Source organism: Peromyscus maniculatus, chromosome 3 (genome assembly GCF_049852395.1).
Source record: "Peromyscus maniculatus bairdii isolate BWxNUB_F1_BW_parent chromosome 3, HU_Pman_BW_mat_3.1, whole genome shotgun sequence".
NCBI lineage: Eukaryota > Metazoa > Chordata > Mammalia > Rodentia > Cricetidae > Peromyscus > Peromyscus maniculatus.
The window spans coordinates 79,377,787-79,397,698 of record NC_134854.1 but is presented as its reverse complement, the minus strand read 5'-3'; the positions used below and the strand labels follow the sequence as shown (position 1 = coordinate 79,397,698).

General features: G+C 42.2%; 1 protein-coding gene across 7 annotated transcripts in view; it reads left to right on the top strand.

Annotated features, from left to right (window-relative positions):
- Pde1c (phosphodiesterase 1C) overlaps positions 1 to 19,912 on the top strand; it is a 429,787-nt gene that overhangs the window by 168,095 nt on the left and 241,780 nt on the right. For 2 of the 7 annotated variants that reach the window (XM_042273374.2, XM_042273378.2), the window contains exons 1-2: positions 2,330 to 2,568; positions 19,866 to 19,892. The exons of 4 other annotated variants lie outside the window; for them this stretch is intronic. In XM_042273374.2, the coding sequence (XP_042129308.1) occupies positions 2,468 to 2,568; positions 19,866 to 19,892 (128 nt within the window). In that variant the 5' untranslated portion in view covers positions 2,330 to 2,467. Of the gene's footprint in view, positions 1 to 1,580; positions 2,569 to 19,865; positions 19,893 to 19,912 lie in introns of those variants that run through there. One more of the 7 variants, XM_042273377.2, reaches the window with a different exon arrangement.

Genomic DNA, 19,912 nt, shown 5'->3' with positions numbered 1-19,912 from the left:
CTTTCAGGACACTTCTAGTTTTAAAAATCATCATTGGCCTAAAATAAGGCAAATTTATACATTTTACCAACTTTCTAATATACATGTAATTTTAAAAATATCTAACATGACACAAAATCTTGTCTTGGAAGCCTTTCTTGTCTTTTCTCTAATTTACTAGATTGTAATCAAAGCATGTTCATTTCCCTTCTAAAGCTGACTTTCTTTGACCTAATCAAATCCAGTAATATCTTCCTGCCTTTTTCCAAATCCCTCTACATGATTTCAAAGGACTATACAGGTGGAAGGGACACAGGTAATCTTCTTGCTTAAATTTGTCACTGAACAGGCAGGAAATGTGATCTTGTGACCGGGACACATCTGTGAGGATAAGGATCAACTCTGGCTGTTTGGGTCTCTTTCTAGCAGGTGATTTTCTGCTGTTTCCATTTTCTTGTTGTAAAGGGGTGATAATATTTGATCCACAGAGCTGTTGTGTGAGCTGAGAGCCCTTAGCACAGTACTCGGACCAGAGGAAGTTTCCTGTACTTAGTACAGTACTCAGACCAGAGGAAGTTTTCCGTATTTAGCACAGTACTCAGACCAGAGGAAGTTTTCCATATTTAGCACAGTACTCAGACCAGAGGAAGTTTCCTGTATTTAGCACAGTACTCAGACCAGAGGAAGTTTCCTGTACTTGGTACAGTACTCGGACCAGAGGAAGTTTTCCATACTTAGCACAGTACTCAGACCAGAGGAAGTTTCCTGTACTTAGCACAGTACTTGAGCCAGAGGAAGTTTCCCTGCGCTTAGCATAGTGCGTGCTGCTGGTATAGTTATAGCATACCTGAATTTGGACAGCTGGCCACTCGAGGCACACGAGCTAATGGAAATACCATATTTGAGGACCACACTTCTGTCTCCTAGCTCCAAGCAAGTTGCCAAAATATTTCCCCTTTTGGCATATCATTTCCCAAGTCACTGTTCTCCGCTGGGAGAGTTTGAATAAGTAATTGTATTTTGCAGGTAAATGACCTCCACAGTAATGTATAGTAGCTTTTTAATGTTATCTTTGCCTAGTAATAATGCTTTGACTCAGTGAAGATGCACTTCTGAACACCTTTAAGGATGGACTAATGGAGTGATTTTTTTGAATCCGTGACCGGGGTGGGGGGGAGGGGGCAAGTTTTTTCTTATCTAGCTAGTTGCTAGAGTATATGGCCAATGACTGGAAAATGACTGCTAATTAGCAAATGGATGAGCAAGGAGATGGTGGACAACATCATTTTATTCCTTTGCCAATGTCACATGAAGGGGACTTTATTTGACCAATGAAAAGTTGTTCTTAGCTTTAAGTTGATCCCTTAACCCTAGGTCCTTTGTGCTTCTCAGCCTGGCCTTTTTCTGCTGGGCAATTATGTTATTGACATTGTGCATGACCAAGGGGACCATCTAGCAGTGTGGTGCAGCTGTGTGGAGCTGACAGACGGCCAAAGTCAACAGCTGCCTAGCCAGCGCCCAGCAGAGACGCCGAGGAGGCGTGTGGCATTATTTGAAGAAACTCTTCTGTTGTCATATTTGTGTTTTTGAGGGAGGGAGGGAGGGAGGGAAAGAGAGAGAGAGAGAGAGAGAGAGAGAGAGAGAGAGAGAGAGAGAGAGAGAGAGAGAGAGAGAGAGAGAGAGAGAAGATGAATATGAATCAATCCCATTAGTAAGAAAACACCAGGGCTTTGTGTGGGGAAGCTCCAGACTTCCTTTCCTTGGGGCTCGGAGCCCTGTTCTTTATGCAGTGCGGCCGGGAAGCCATCATTGCTGGGCATAGGGCTGGGTGGCTGAGGGCTGCCTGCGGGGGCAGGTGTGGAGCTCCTGCCCTGCTCACAATGGTGTCCCCTCCCTCCTCACCCGGGGTGCCAGCCCTGTCGCTAGCCTGGCGCTGACAGACGACTTTTCTCACTTGTCAGTTCTTGCTTGTCAGCAGGGCTGCTGGTAAGTGAGAGGCGACAGAGGGGCACTAAGGCGGGGCAGGCGGGGCGCAGGGTGGAGCCGGGCAGGGGTCTAAGCGCCCCGTGGCTCATCCTGCTGCCCAGGCTCAGTCTACTCCACCGGACTCCTCACTTTCTCCCCACTCTCCTTACTACGCAGCTCTCCCTTTGCCTCCAAATCCTCCAGGGGAGCTTCCGTGGCTTTGTTTAAGGGGAAAAAGAACAGACCCGAGGTGCTTTCAATCCCGGACCGACGCACAGCTCGGTCCCTATCCCTGCTCCTGGCGGCAGCCGGCATCATGGCTGGTTTCCGCGGCTGCCTCCAGGGCGCACCTGGGGCTGGAGTCCCCTGTGATCCTAGCCCTCTCTGAGCTGTCTCAGGGGACGCTGCGGGGGAAGTGACAAAGTGACTGAAAGACTTGCTGGGCTGGACCCAGAGAAGAGAGGAGGCCGGGAAGGAACTACACAAACTCTCTCCACCTCACCCCCAGTGAGAACCTGCAGCCATGGAGTCTCCCACCAAGGAGATTGAAGAATTTGAGAGCAACTCTCTGAAACACCTGCAACCTGAGCAGATTGAGAAGATCTGGCTTCGGCTCCGCGGGCTGTAAGTAAACCTCCTGACCCCCCCTTGCCCTCTTTCCAGTTCTCATCCCTGTTTTAGTGCACGTCCACAGCCGTCCCTTCTTACCCCTATTGCATGCCCCTTGAACTGAGCAGGTTAAGTTCCACAGCTGTCTCTGTGAACTACAAGCAGGGATCATGCCTTCTAAGGCAGGGAGGGCTGCTTTGCTGTCTCTAAGTCATGTTTCCTTTGGGAAGGGAATGGCCATACCCTCAAGAGTAGATAGACACTTGTAGTACAAGCAGCAAGTAGGTGTTTCTTTTCCATTTGCCCAGGAAGAAAAGTTGGGGGACTTTGGTGAGGGACTTTTAATTAGAAATTTTCTTTGTAGACTGCAAACATGTTGGTGGATCGTCTAACGACTTAGTAACTGCTTAGATTCAACATGCACTCTTGTTGATAATTCTCTTTGCCCTCTCCCTAGCGAACTCCTGGTGAGCTCTTGGTTCTGATATTTTCTTAGGAATCTTCCTGACAGAATATGTTTATGAGAAGGGTGGGCTGTTTGGGAGAAAGCGCACATCAGATATGCATTGGAACAGCACAAAGGGGTGTTTATTCTTAACCCAGTGTCTAGGATTCTACCTGGACAGATACAATGAGAGCTCTGGACATCTGTCACTTGCTGCATGCTTTCTGGTGTAGTTGCTGAGGACAGAAGTGACTTTAGAGTACATTTTCCTTTTCTTAAACATTCATAAACAGTGAGTGAGGCTGGCCATTTCAGCCTGGAGCTGCAGTGATTTCTCCTCAGCGGACACACAGCTCCCATTGATGCTGTTCACAGCGGATAGAATGCTCATTGTATCAGATGTTTGACTTCAGTGACCTGGTATAATTTTAAAAGCCCTCTGTAGGTTTTCTGAACTTATAAGGACAGTGAGAGAAAACAGTTCCTTGCCATGCGTCTGCCATTATCGCTCTTGAAAGCCTGCACACACATTCAAGAAGCAAAACCAAACAAATCAAGAAGGTACTGATCTGAGTTCATCTTAGGAGAGACACATCCTGACAGGGTACTCAGAATTACCAAGGGGAGACAGTAAAGTGTTCATTTCTTTAAAGGGTTCCTATCTAGGGGTATACTTTATAAAAAGCATTCTACCTAGAATGGAAGCCAATCCATTGTCATTGATTTTGTAGGACACCATGCCAAGGAATTTGCTTTTTTGACTGGTGTAGCCAATATCAGTGGAGACTGCAAGCTTACCTGGATAGCTGGTCCCTGGCTGGCAGGATCTTTTGACAGCTTAGGCGACTTATGTGGAAGCCCTTTTCAGAGCTGTGTTTACCGAAAGCTTATGTTCAGCTTCTGAGTGATAAGCTTGTCATACTGTGCCACACACAGAATGTTTGTTGTGTCCACAAAACCGGAGGCTGAGGTGTGCACAGTGAAAGCAGAGTTAGGCTGGTGTTCTTGCCTTCCCAGCCAGAGGGACTCGTGACCACTTCTCCAGAACTGTTTCTCTAGCTGCTTCATGAGCTAAAGCAATTCTACAAAGCAACGGAGGCTAGAGACAGCATTTGGCTAGATCAGCATAGCTCAGGTGAGAACTTGTGTGAGAAGCATTTAGCTTTACACCACACCGTCTTGTAGCTTTCTCAGCTTCCTATCAGAGAGCTTTCACTCCTCAAAAGTGTTTAAGTGTGATGTGTGATATAGCCACAGCTGGATTTTCTAGCTTTCTAGATTTCTTTTTAATCTGCTCAGACCTTGGGGTGCCTTAGAAAGTGTGAACTGGTTTTTCACCCAGTGTGCCTTTTCTAATTCTTCTTCCCACCTTTCCTGAGGAGACTCTTTTGCTCAACAGCAACCCTCTGAACTTTTAGTTTTACTTTATGATTTAAAAGGTATTTGTTACTATAATATACTTTAAAAAACCCTCTATGTTGATTCTATTACCATCCATCCTACCATATTTATTTACTTATTTGTGTATCTATTTATTTATTTCAACAAAGCAGCAGTTTCTGGGAGAGTTGCTAAGACTCTTACAACCAAAGCACATACTCATTCCAACAACTCTGGATAATACCTTACAATCTATACCATGGAAATCCCTGGAGACTGTGTGTGTGTATGTGTCCACATAGTGGACTGTCAGCAAGAGAAAGGAAACTTCTTTTTTTTTTTAAAACATTTTAGAAAAAGCCAATAGCCATAGTTGGATTTTCATATCACTTTATCACCTTGACACTCTTACAGATAGGGCTTTATAAGTGACCACAGGTGGTCAGAGAGTTATCTTGACTGGTCTGAGAGCTCTGTGAGCTCTGGATTATCTAGTGCTCTCTCATCTCCATGACACTTTCTCCCCTATTTGATTTGTGGGTGAATTTTTTCTCCTTCATTAGGGTTCGAGATTCACGAGGACAGATACCTTGTCTTGTCCTTGCTGTTCCTCCAGTGTACATAGATGTGTCCAATCAATAGATGTCAAAAGCAGAAAGGCTGCAATGTGCACATTTTAATATGCAAAGTGAAGGCAAATATGTACTTGACCCAGCCTTCAACATACTGTCTTTTGAGTTAGCATGACACAGGTTTAATGAGCATCATTGTCTAAACTTGGGTCAGAACTCCGTAAGATGTGCAAAGCTATGACCCAGGGATGAGTCCCATGCTTGTGTTTTCCAATGTTCTCTCTTTCTGTCCCTATATACCACCCTCTTCTGTACTGCTGAGGAGTGGTCTTTACCAACAGCAAAAAGGTTGCTGAGTCTACTGTCTGCAAGATGCCACCATGCAGGCAATCCAGAGGATAATCCTCTTTCCATTTCAACTACACCAGCCCCTTAGCTACATCTCCCTACCCCTCATTTCCATCTGAATAGTGTTTACTCATTTGATATGTTTATTGTCTGCCTCTCAATCTAGAATATAAGCTCTACAAAGGAGATTTTTTTTCTTTTGTCCATTTTGCTTACTGGCTTATCCTGGTACGTGGTAAATTATCTGCACTCTCATGAAACCTAGAATAATTTTGTTTGTTTCTCAAGAAGAGAATTAGACAAAATTCTTAGCCCAGCCTTATAGTATTGTCAATACAAAAACAATTCATGGAACTTTAGAAACTACCTTAAACATCATTTACCCTGGCTTCGATTATAGCAATGGAGGCATTTACTGCTCTGGTTGACTCTGTCCTAGAGTAAAGGGATGCATGCAAATGCAGAGAGGTCCACAGTGATTCATGTCCCTTAGCCTCCTTCTGCAGTTCTATCATCTCTTACACAAAGGTTCTCAGTGCTCTAAGCCAGAAGGCATACATGTTGCACACTCGAGTGTTCATAAGTCAGTATGTCTGCAGTTGTTGTCTGCGTATTCTTCTGAGAGTAGCCCCCCACCCCCGTCACTTCTCCATCAACTTCAGTTGTACACAGGGCTGTTGGTACATTTCCTCCCTCTGTAGGAGTAGACGGGGACTTTTAACACACTACTTGGAGTAACCTTGTTGACAACAGCTCTGCCATTGGTAAGTGTAGGATATCTTTATGCCATGATGATACGAGAGACCTCGTGGCTGCTTGAGTTTGAGTAAGTGAGTCATGACTAGTACCTTGGGTCCTGACCAAAAGTTTTTCTGTTGCCAAATTGCCACACAATGACAAGAAGGTGTTCCTATGCTGTACTTTGTCTGACTGAGTGGAAGAGGACACATTTCACGTATTCCTTGGCATTTGCTGTCATAAGTATAAAGTTCTAGCTTCTCATTCATCTTGCTCAACCATGAGGCAATATAATAAATTTTATGATTATGCAATGCCCTATGTTGTGGTTCTTGCATTGTTTAAAGTACCTTATGGATATAAAGGTAGGATTACGTGGCTCCCATGTTAGTAGATTAGGGGAGCTATTGCTTTTTTCTCTCCAGTACAAATTTCCACTCCCATACCCTGGTAACAGGGATTGCTTCCCACTCTGTCCCCTGAACCCCATCACAGTGTTGGGCTCCTGTAGCATGAGTTGTAAATCCTAGGATCTTCTGTCTCTATGATCAGTAGGTCTCGATAAGCATAAATCTCAAACAGGAACATGGAGTCCCTTGCTGACTTTCCATATTGGCCCCGGGAGATCAATACTGTCCCCCTCTGGACTTTCTGGTCACTACCATGATTCATTTCCTCTTATCTTGTGAAAAGGACTTTCTTATGCTAGAAAACAAAGAGCCAAGCTTCAGGGAGATGCAGGGATGGAAAGGTAAGGTGGGGACCCCTGATCCATCCCTGCAGCTATTTTTCTGATGCTGTTGGCTGTCCCAGCTGCACATGGAATAGTTGCCTTCTGTTTGGCTTCTGTTGTTTTGAGTTTTCTTTTTCTAAAAGGTTCTTCACTGACACCTTACAGATCTTTGGAAGAGGGGGGAGCAAGCCCAGGGCAAAGACAGCTAGGTGTTTGCATTTGCAGATTGGTGTTAGCACTTTTTCCTTGTACTCATCTGCATTTTTAAACAGTGTAATTAGTGTTTTGGAACTGTGAAGCTGCCAAGCTAACATTTACTGAGGATCTGCTATGTGCCAGCTCTTTTGTCACGCTGCTCTGGTATGCAAAAGTGGATAAGATTCCTATCTGACCTTAACAGGTCCTGGAGAGACTGGCACTAACACCCAGACTGATGGTTGTAACTAGAGGGGGACACAGGGAGAGTACCTCTGCCCTGGAGGCCAGAGAGATCTTTCAGATTGGGGAGGCCTTTAAAAACACAAGGAAAACTCCTTTCATTGATGTCAGCCTTTTGAGGACAATTCAGAGAAGAAGCCCTTTGCAAAATGTGGGGCACACAAGAAGCTATCAGTTTGGCCCAGAATAAGCTTGTTCTGAGTTTTCAATTGTTTCCATGGACTTCTGGCAAAGCTACATGTATTAGTTAGAGAGTTAGGTGTGAAACATGGTGAGATCTTCTTTGCTTATCTTCCATTGGTAATTTTCAGAACACTGGTCACGGTGGGATCTCTTTGTTGTTATTAATACTGAAGAGAAAGCTCTCAGGTCACTGGAGAAGAGAATATAGTTAAGTTCTTCCACATATTGATCCTCAAAAGCCTTATTATTTTCTTTAAAAGGGAGCCATCCTCTTGTGGCTCTTGGAATAGTGAGGGATAGGGAGAATTAGGAATGGCATGCTTATTGTGCATAAAAGTTACAGGCACACCAAGGAGTGAGAAATGATGCCAGAGAAGAAGACATGGACCAGCGAGCAACATGGAAATTAAAGTATTACTTTTTATTAGACGTAATTATGCTTCAAGGAAGTGAGTGTTTGAATCCATTGCACTACTTAATAAGAAGCTGTGTTCTTACCACTTTAATACCATATAGAGAAATCCTTTTTGTCTGTTTTGAAAGGAGTTCATATTTTATCTTCTCAGTTATAAGGAATTGTTGATGTATTTGAAGCTTCCGAGTAATACAATGAGATCTGAAATTCAGGTTGGTAACTCTGGGTGAAGTACAGGAGAGAGCTTAGAGGTGAGACTGGAGGTCAAGAGAGCATCTGGGGATGATGTCTGCCAGAGGCATACATTGAAAGTGAGAATTGACAAAACTTAGATTCAGAGCAGAGAAAGAGAAGCAGAAATCCTGAGCCTTTTCTGGCTTGGTTATGTTAGGGAATTTGGTGCCAATGCCTTGGGATGCACTTAGATAAGAATTCTCACTTTGAGTGTGGATATGTTGACCTGTTAGTCTCTGGAATGTTCCAGTAGCTGTTGGTGACTACAGCGTGAAGTATATATGGAGGGAACTTTGGCTTGGAGCTGTGTTTCTGAGAGTCTTGGCTCTGTGTCAAAGTCACTCAAGTAAGTGACCCAGGGGAGAGAGCCCTGTTCCAAATGTCATCAGAGAAGCCATTCTAGAATTATTTTAAAATGTGTTGTTTATTTTCCCAGATCATGCATTCAGTGTATGAATGGGTCCTCCAAGTATTTTACTTAACTGAAAGTGTCAGGTGGTTCAGCACATTTTTACTTGGCCTGACCTCTACACCAGTTTAGAAAGGTGGTGTGACGATGTCAGAAGGAAAGCCTTGTCCTCATGAAACTTAAGTTTCTGGTGAGGGTGACCAGAAAGGATTTTTAAAAAAATAAAAGGTCTCATATAGCCTAGGATGGCCTAGAACTTGATACATAGCTGAAACTGTCTATGAACTCCTTATCTTTCTGTTTCTGCCTTCAAAGTGCTGGGATTATAGGTCTGAGATACCTTGTTCAAGTTCCAGAGGGTTCTTACATATGCAAAATGTTAAAAAACAACAACACTAAAAGAGAGGGCAATAGCTAGGTGCTAAGTGAATGATACTGATGCTGAATGCCAGGTTCAGAGTAGACTTCCTCTCATTAATAAAGCAAGGACTTGGAGAAGAAGTCTCCTTGTATACCAGAGAAGAAAGTGGTGAATATTAAGTATGAGGCTAGGGTCTCACATTTAGACTGCATTTTTTTCACTTGAATACTAATACTATTTAACAGGATACCATTGCTTCTTATCATATGTTATTTGTGCTGACTTATTAGCTAATTATAGCCCAATATTTGGCAGCTGTGTGCTTATTATTTTGGCCAAGACTTGCACATGACTCTGTTAGTTGGGAAACATCCCTAAGCAGAGAGGTTCCTGTATTCCAGTTCTAGTTTTCTGTCTTGATTTGTGTGTGTGTGTGTGTGTGTGTGTGTGTGTGTGTGTGTGTGTGTGTGTAGAAAAATGCTTTCTTTGGTTCCTCTATATGGAAGGAGAGGGCATTTAAGACCTCCATTATGGCTTTTTGAGAACTGACTAAGGTCATTGATCAATATGAGGCATATAAAATAGTTTGCAACAACTTTGAAGATGGCTACCACCATTTGACATTAGTAGTAAAAGGTGAATTCTGCAACAAATGAACACATTTTTGGAGAAAGAATATTGAATCTATGTAAGGAATTCACATTCTTCAGGCTTTTATTGGAGAGTGTTCTTTATTTAAAGTCTTCTTGACAGCTGTGATTAAACAAAACTAATGAACCTTCATGAGCACAATGTGAAGTTTTTCTACATAGTAAAATTATGAAAATGTTTGAGAGTCATTCAACCAAGACGTGAAACTGAAAGTTGTAGACAACGGCTTTCATTCATCTATCTGCAGAGAACTCAGAGGTCACTCATTCACTTAGAAAACATTTCCTCATCTCTGTGTGCCTAACAGGTCACAGAGATCTACTAGGAAATGAGACAAAGGCTTTCTCTCTGAGTGGATGTTCTGTCTAAAGGTAGAGAACAATGTTAGCAACATTTCCAGAAATAGCAATTTACACTGATGAGTGCCGCAAAGAGAGAATGGATGCTATGAAAATGATTAAGAGGATCCAAACCAGGTCTAAGACTCAGAGAAGACTTCTCTGAAGAAGTGAAATTCAATATAAGAAATAATGAAGCAAACATTAGTTGAGTAAAAGTTTCAGGGAAGAGGATGCGAAGGAATTCAAGCCCAGTTTCTTAGAAATGGACACTTCCAAGAAAAGGAAATAAGGGACAAGGAGCTGCAGGCTGGCCACCACCAGCAGCCAGATCCAGCTTTATCTTCCAGTGTTAACATAGGAAGCTATTGTCTATACAGAGAGATCAGAGGACTTTGGGGGCATTTTGCCCCACACGACTTGGATATGGGGATAAGGACAAAGCCAGGTTTTTATCTTGATCTCTAGGTGCTTTTCACTTAGAGAAGAATCTCTGAGAACTTGTGCATGCTTTCAGGCTTGTTTGTAGGTGGAAAAAGTTATGCTGTCTCTCTTTTTCTTCTCTCCTCTTCCTCTTCTTCTCCACGCACGTGTCTCTCCCACAGGCCTGTGCACTCTCTGTCCCTTTAACTCTAATAAACTCTTATAAGCGGAAAAAAAAAAGTTATGCTGTCACTTTTGGATATACTGAATATGAGGCAATTTGAGACCATCACTGGAGGGAGTGATAGTGGGAGCATGAAGAGTTGATAAGTGAGTCTGCAGATGGAAAGAAAGAACTAGATTGGTTATATCATGTACGACCCAATAAGGTAAGAAGAAAAACTATCTGTGTCTGAGTGATGCTCAATTAATATTTCTGTACATGTCACAATAAGAGTTGATACACTGAAGATTAATAGCTTAGCTAGTCTAACATAGGAGACAGGAAATCAAGGTTTCTATATAATTTCTCATTGACATTTTCTTGTCCAAAATAATGTGAAAACATAAGCAGTAACCACAACACATAGCCTTGTTTGACAATCTTCTACTGACCATTTGATATAATACCCACCCAAACATAGCTTTGGAATGGAGACAGAAGCCTGGAGGAAGGTGGGGTCCTTTCTAGTATTCTAAGGGCAGAAAGTGATTTTGACCTGGGAAGTGAAAGGAGGAGACTCTTATCAGGGACCTCCTGGGAAGTACAGGGCAAAACCCAGGCAACTGAGGCCTGAAACCCAGAGCCCAGCACACTGTGAAAAGGTCTGGTGGTTTATAAGTCCAGTAGACTCTGAGTAATCTAATTTATCCAGAATCCAGTCAGTGCAAAATCTTAAATAACCAGGACACTTCCTATATTCTGGAGACACTTCTAGCAAATATGGTTGTGAAAGATTAATCTTTGAAAGCTACTGCTTCCAGATATGTCTTAAGAGGAGTTCAAATTTAGACTAATATCCCGATACCTTCTCTGTTCATCTTTTTTTTTTGTTGCTGTTGTTTTGTTTGCTTGTTTTTTTATGTGAAAAAACAACCAAAAGTTGGTTGTGAATTTTTACAATTCATTCTGTGGTGCTTTATGGCTTTTAATGCAGTCTAATATATATTTTTCTGAGTGGATTCTAATGTAGGCAGATTGTATAGATCAGTCCAGTCCTCCATTCTTCTCAATTAATCTATGTATTTTGTACTCTCAGAAATGGTGATTTTTTTCCCAACTGATTTCATATTTGAATGTGACCATCTTTCCTGCACCAAATGTGAATTCATCTTGAGTTATGGCTCACTAATTCAACATTTTACATGAGAGTTGATCTATGAGCAATACCCTTATATCTGTCTCTGAAGGTCTGAATGATGTCATGCAACTCACTCCATCTCCTCTGACTCTATCATTAGGATGACTCTGAAGGCTTCTGTAATGCCTTCAACTTAAGCTCAATGAAATAGATTTTATCCAGTAATGTATACAATCCCAAATGATTGTTGTTATAGATCCTGACTTCTACTTATGAGGAACTAGATACACTCCCATTACTTTAGTCTTGTGTACTCAGTTTGAAATACAAGAATCATTTATCAGATACTGATCATCATGAACATTGTTTAGGCCCCTCAACTTGTCTTTAAAACCACTGTATGAAATGAGCAGTTTCCAAAAATGACAGAACTTTCAGGCTACTGGTTGGCATGGTTTCAGAGAAATCAGAATCCAAAGCTACTTGGTTCCAGGGCTCTACTAATTTCACTTGGTAGAAGAAGTTGGATGTGCCCAAGGAATCCATCTGCTAGTTCCCTATGTTTTAGACAATCACTTCATTTTGCCATTTTTTTTTAAACCCGAGATTTACAGAATTGTGTCCAGAGAGATGCAAATATCTTAGAGGAAATTGGAAGGCCCTCTGTTTCCAAGAAGCTATGGGATTGGCTGGAATTTACTCAGAAATGGATGTGAACCAGGAGCAGGTTTTAATGAAGACTGTGAGGAAGGGTGGGGAGACAGACATACCAGTGGGTGGCCAGGAAAGTCTTAGGGAAATTAGTCTGTGACTAAAGTCAGAACATGCAGCCTTTATTGTGGCTCAGTCTACCTGGGAGAAAAACAAAGTCAAAGTTGGAAGCAGAAGCTCCAGATGGTTCAATCAAACCAAACCTACCCCTTCCCTTATTAGAGGGATGTGTCTGTGAAGAGTGGGACTTGGTCTTAATCCTGTGGATTTGTCTCCATTTGTGCTGTGAGAGAAATTAAAGAGATTTTTCACCTTTCTCACTGACAGTTACTTAAGTAGGAGCCAGGTTCCCAGGGAGGAGGTCACAGAAATATATTTCCTTCCTCACGACTCTGCTGCAGTTACTACCCAGCAAGTTTTGTAAATATATGATAGAGATATGAATCATTTATGAAAAAAGCCACACTACCAGATTTCTACAAGTGTGACATTTACTTTCTATTTCCCCAGTTAAAAACCCTTCCGTTCTTATCCTTGGTGCCACTCATTAGCTCTCTGCCCAGATTTAAGCAATGAGATCTTAACTATAGTTTTTAGCCTTTACTAGTTGAAAAGCCTTGCTTCCAAACATGGGGAGTTCTCAACTTTCTATGAGGAGAGGTCTCATTTGGGGACTCCTCGTAATCCAAGAGCTTGAATTTTTGACCCAGGATCAGGAAAGAAGCAGGCATGAATAATGGTGTTGGATTTCTGTCTCGCCAGCTGTCTGCAGACAGATGAGGGTCTGTTGGGGGCGAACAATAAAGAGATTGGCTTGTTTGTAGAATGCTGCAGATGCAGCAGGGCCACAGTGGAGTCACTGTGTGAGTTGAAAGTTACACATCAGCTTCCTGAGTGACTCTTTAACTTGAAATATATTAGGTTCTCCTCAAAGGTTATTATCTACCCTCTTCCCAGTACTAGCCAGAGGACCTGCTCCCAGGATCAGTAGAGAATAGATTGTCTTATTTGCAGTCTCCTTTGAGATAAGCCTTCTATTCATCATTTCAACCTTCTTCAACCTCAAGCCACAAGAGCAAAGGCTTCCTTCATTTGAATTTGATCTCACTTGACTAATCATGTTAGAACTTTATATATGAGAGAGATGTCTGTCCTGAACAGGAATACCCTCTCCCCTTTTTAAAGTGGACTCAGTTAGAAGGCATGAGTTCTAAAAACATTTTTCCCCCACAGAAAACTCACTAGAAAAAAATCTAGAATCTATTAACAAAGCCCAAGACTCTTTACTAACAATTGGACTACTTCAGGCTAAAGTGAACCTATGCCATTTAATTATTTATACTTGTGTCCTGCTCTGGGTCTTTGGGCACATAGAATTTCATTTTGTAGCTCTTCTCTGAGACTCACATGATAGGAGGAGAGACCTGATTCTCACCAGTTTTCCTCTGACTTCCACACATGCGCTGTTGCATGGGTGCATTTCCCACATACATACATATGAATAAATAAATAAAGATAATAAAAACTAAAAAGAGTCATTTGCACAAGAAGAAGAAGAGATGCTCTTTATTATCTTCCCTCTCACCTCCAGGCACTTAGTGAAAGTGTGAGAAAGCAGAATTCACTTGTGTTCTCACCAGCATTTTGATACTCAAAATGTGGCAAGGCCAGAAGACGATCAGTATATGTAGTTGTAAAAACCTAGGTTTTAATGTGTGTATTGTGGAAATGAACTACTAAGAGGAAAAAGAAATGCACAGAGGCTCTCTGTCATCAGAAACCTGGAGACAGTTCATACAAATGGTTCATGAAATCAGTAAAGTATCTGGTTATAGCCATTTCTTTCCTGTCTGCACCAGGCATACCAACACAAAACAAAAACAAAGGATCAGATGGCCAGTCTGGTCCTGGCTCATTGCACAGCCATTTGTGGCATCTCAGTTCACTTTCCCACAGTGACACACATGCCATCTGGCCTTGTGAGAACATGTAGTTAGTTATACTAGTACTTTGTTTTCTCTAAGTCTGACTTTCCACCCTCTTGGGGGAACCAAGGACTGGGAAGTAGATATCTGCATCTGTCTGTCCTCTGTGCTATGGTCTCCATAGGGAAAGATGAAGACATGGCTGTCTCCACTAGTAGTCACTCTCCCAGAAAACCTCGGTACACGGCAGGCAGAGTTTTGACTTCTTACTATGTGTCTGGCTGTGTATTCAATTTCTCATGCCCTCAACATTACTGTGCCCAAATGGGTGGTGTCTTGCTGGCAACCTAAAGTAAAATCTGAACATTTTGGTTTTTCAAACTCAGCATGTTGGAATATTAAGCTTATTTATAAACCTCATTATTGAGGTACCCATATGGCTTCTGCTCAGATACACACTTTAGCAGAGTGAAAGGTGCTACCAGACACTCCATAATTTAACATCAATGTTTAATCATTCTCACTTACCCAGGGCATTAGAAAAAACATTCTCAAATCGTATGCTTGACATTGGAATATTTGCTACTTAATTTCTCCTGAAGCTGTACCTATTGCTTTGGAAACTCCTAGCTATCAAAATGCAAACAAACGAAGTCATTTTAGATCTTCTTTGGTCCTTGTCACAGCTGTTATTTCTTGCTCTTTGTGTAGCTGGAGAGTCCAGCTCTCACCAAGCCCCGGCAGTCCTGCAGCCCACTTATAAAATAAACACACAGACTCTTATATTATTTAAACTGTTTGGCCTATTGGCTGAGGCTTCTAGCTATCTAGTTCTTACATCTTAAATTAACCCATTTCTATTAGTCTATACTTTGCCACGTGGCTCGTGGCTTACTGGTACCTTACATCTTGCTTGTCATGGCAGTGGCTGGCAGCGTCTCTCTGCCTCAGCCTTCCACTTCCCAGAATTCTCTTCTCTGATTGTCCCACCTATACTTCTTGCCTGGCTACTGGCCAATCAGCATTTTATTTATACAGAGCAATATCCACAGCATCTTTGAATGCTTATCTCTATTGGGTCCCTGGGAAGGCACATTCTGACTATGACCAGAAGGACACCTTCAACTTGTTCATTTTCATCATCTATTTCCTTGATTGTGGCCAGGAGAGGGAAAATGAAACTTAGGGTCCAGAAGGCCTTGCTAGTTGATGTAACCATGAAAAGCTTTGGGGAACCTTCAGAACTATTGAAATGACTGCATCCAGCTGGATGCAAATGGAATAAAGCCTTCAAGATGAACTTTTGGGGGTCACTTCTGCTGTTTCGTACACTTGCACTTATGTACACACACACACACACACACCACCACCACCACCACCACCACCACCACCACCACCACCACCATCACCACCACTACCATTTGGTAATACAAGCCACAGTATCATTGAAACATGACTTAAGTAAACACTATTCTTTGATGAAGATCAGTGGTTTTTCACTTTGTGTAAGAGGTAAAGGGGGTATGTATCTGTCAGTCATTTTTGTAGTGCATGGGTAACTGTGCATCGAATGACAGCTTCCTGAGAACACCTAAGGTTGCTGTGTAGGCAAGATGCTAAGCTCAGTGTCTGGGGAATTATTGATAATACAAATGTTTGTTAAAACTATCTTTTGATATTAGAAACGTCTAGTTTTGTTCTCTTTTTTCCCCTGCCTCTGAGGAATGGCCTGACTTTGAGATCAGAGGGAGGTGTGTGGCTCTGCTGGGCTAGCCAGTACAGTGTCAGAGCTGGTGTACAGGCTGTCGGGTCCTTTCAGCATGCTGGAAATCCAGGCAAACTTCTAGTTCCAAGAGGGACTGAGATTAGCACCTTGCTTTCTTTGTGGGCCTAGTATCCCAAGATTAGAACTAAGAAGTTAGTTTTTCCATTCCAGAAAAGTAATTTTCAACTTTTTTCTTGACTTTTTTTAACCCCTGAACAATCTTCCCAAGAACAAAATTTGAAAACACATTGCATTATGATTCTGTTATTATTTTTGCACTGTTACTGCTATTACTGCAGCAGCCGACCCATTCTTGAGCATTTACTGGATGGATAGCTCGGTGCCACCTGCTTAGTGGGACTTGTTACATTAAACTTTCTGCCACGCAGCAAAATAAGCATTATTAATATTACCTATATTTTTCAGAGGAGAAAGAAATTGGTAGTAGGAAATGATATAAACTGTTGAACTCATTTAGTTTAAAAAAGGATTTGTCTGTAGATACAAGGTCATTAGTATTACCTGTAATGCCACTTAAAGAAAAAACCAGCATGCTCACAAATGAAGCCTAACTTGTGTGCAAGCATTCATGTATGAATGTCTACCTAATGTGCGTGCATGTGTGTGTGTGTGTGTGTGTGTGTGTGTGTGTGTGTGTGTGTGTGTGTGTGTTGGGAGGTGTGAACAGTGGAACCTATTCCAGGGGGCAGAGTTTGCATAATAACCACCTTTGGGACTTTTTTGAAGTTGAGTCCTTTCCCAGCCTGGCCTCGTGAAGATGACCCTGCTGCTTTTTGGGCTCTGCATCTCCCACACTGCTGTCAGCTTATCCAGATTCCAGAGCAAGGGGCTCCTGCTCTTCTCTCCCTTCTACAGCAGCCCAGTCTAGCAATGTGAACTGCCAGATTTCGCTGTATTGTTTCAAGTTTCCACAGCTCATATTTAAAGTAAACTCAATCAACCAAAACAATAGCATTCCTACAAGCAGTGAGTCAGGGACGAATTCTGCTGAAGTTCTTCAGAAACAAAAGGCCAGGAATAACCTGGGTTTCTTTTCCAGCTCATTTCCTGCATTTGAATGGAAAGACCCTTGTGTGTTTTGCTGCCATTGGGTTTGTTTTCTTCCAGCATCTAAGCTTCCTGCTGGAATCTTTTAACCTCTTTGCATAATTCTCCTCAACACTCTTTGAAGCCTTCAGAATTTTATTTGCTGTCTCAGACTCTTTAAGCCTCTATATTCTTAGAACTAGTTATTTCACCTGGTTATTTAGTAACTTAATTACTTAGTTGTTTTATTTTATTTTATTTTATTTTATTTTATTTTATTTTTTGAGCCTCACTTTCAATGAAGTATGAAGTAGGTTCAAACTCTCTAGGGTTTGTAGGACATCTGAATGAGTTACTTGCAGTTCCAGGAATGGAATGGAAAAAATGGAGCTCCCCAACTGTGAGCTAGCTCCCCAGACTCCTCCTTACATTTCTCCTATTTGTAGGAAACCATGGCTATAGGAGATATCCCTACTTTCCTAATAAGTCCGCACTAAATGGAAGGAGTAAAATAAAAGCATTTGTATTTCTTGCTAGGTGCATTCATTTTACTAGAACATTGTAGACAGCTGCCACGTTAGGCAAGGAAGGATGCTGGCAGACAGTGAACAGATTCTTGCCATCATGGTAATACATCAGGACCAGTTGGAGTCATACGCAACTGTATTAGGAGCACGGACCTCCTTAAAATACAGCTGGAGGCTTATTGAGCTTGGGAGGCCCTGTGAGGAGATGATACCTCAACTGAGACCTGAAGGATGAGCAGGAATCAGTGTCTGGGTACCACCTGTGCTGTCAAGAAGACCTGAATATTGAACCTTGAGTATTTTCCATGGACTTGAGAGTTTTCATATGTTTTAAATGCCAACTTTAAAATACCATGACATTATTTGTGTGGGATTCACCTTGATTTGTGGAAGTGTCTAAATAGACGAGACTCTTAAGGAAAACCTTACTCTCTTTACAGCCAAGAACAATTCTCTGGAGTTAAGAAGTGTCAGGAATGGAGTAGTACCCAGTCTCCCTTTCCCTAGGTCTAACAGATGCAGAGGCCATATTTGGTCCTGCGTGGATGACAGCTGCAAGGACTCCCTTTGCTTGGCCAATGGCTATTTGCAATCTTCTGACCCTGTGCCAGTTGATGTACAAGCCTTTGGGACAGATGCAGAAGTCCATGTGACAAGCTTGCTAATCTCACAAGCTCAAATCCAGTGGCAGAGGAAGCCAAATCCTTGGAATGCCCAGCACATGGCAGGGGCAACACCTGGTGAACTAAATACTTGATTTCCAGCTGGGATTATTCTCTCCTTTTCATTGATATGGACACTAAAGCATGAGTTGCAACAGAGCTGAATTCGAGGCCTCCTAGCCAATGAAGTTATTAAATTAGATTTAAATCCCTTAAACTATGTCTTACAGTTGCTATTATAAAATGCCACTTTAAGTGCATGCCTTATTTTCTTTCTAGAACAAATTCATTCGGAAAGCTATGGGAGATTAATAAGACACAAGTGGTTATTATGAGTAGGTGCTGAAACCAGTAGCATGGGCTGCCTTCTTCAGATTTCCCGAGACAGCCTCTGCGGGGGCTCATTTCCGATGAATTAGTTGGGATTCTAAGCAGCGGCCACGGGTGCCCCTCTGATTATTATTATTTGCCTTTGGGTGACTTTTCAGCCTTTCCTTAGTTCTTCCATGAACTTGAGTGTTTTCATGTGCTTTAAAAGCTGACTTTCACACGCCATGAGGTTATTTGCGTGGGATTTGCCTTGATTTGGGAAAGGGTCTAAACAGATGAGAAAAGAAAAAAAAACTTAGAGATGCTGTGAGGAGACAGATCTTCCTCCCAAGGTTTTTCCTTTCCTCTAATTCTCTCCATTGAAGAATCTGCTCAAACTCTGCTGAGGATCTTAGGAGCTAACACAAAACTGACACAATTGTGAATAACACTGAGGTACTGGGTCAACACATTTTAAAGGCCATTTTCCTCTTGAGTGTCACTATGACCTAGGTGGAATAGTCAGAGCAGGTGTCACATCTCTACTTGATAGATCAGGAGTCCTAAGACACATGAGATTTGTCCAGGGCCAACTGACAAAGAAGTCACAGAGATACACTGTAACTGGCCTTTCCTGCTTTCCAGGAAAGTTCTCAACCAAACTTGTAGCACGTGTAGATGCTGCTTCTACCATTTGCTTCTAAGTTTTCTCATAGCCTCATTTCCCATTTCATCCTCCTTTGAAAAATCTATCTGATCTCATGGTTTAGCAATGTAACATATCTACATTTTTAAAAGGAACATATAGGACTTCTTAGCTTTGGGGTACAGTTCAGTAATAGACATATGCTTATTATGCTTGAGGTCCTATGTGTGACTGCCAATGCACACGGGTGCATGTGTACACACACACACACACACACACACACACACACACACACACACACACACACCACTAAAGGACTCTTACTGTACAAATAACTAATAATTATTGGCCATTAAGTGTACCAGAAAAAAGGCTTTTATAACCTCTACTCTCTGTGCTCTAATCCAATGATCTTGTAAAGGCTGAGGCTTGAACTTTGATTTTGCCATCTTTAAGCCTGAGCTCAACTGGGATCTCATACTACCTTCCAAGGGAAGAAGGGGGGGAACACATGGGAGCAGAGTCCTTGAGCTCTTGGAATGCTGCTTTTCATTGTGAAGTCTACGTGTGTTTCTGCCTGTCCAAAATACGACATAACAACCACAGACTAGCAGCTGGACCCTGGAATGACAACACAGAAGGAAACCCTAGAACTGTTGACACACATGCCTGCCCCTGCTAAAATAATCCCCTCCCCGAATTGCCTGCTACAGGATCTTTCTGACATGAGTTTATGCTTCTTTTTCTACAGGAGGAAATATAAGAAAACGTCCCAGAGGTAAGTGCATCTTTCTGGGA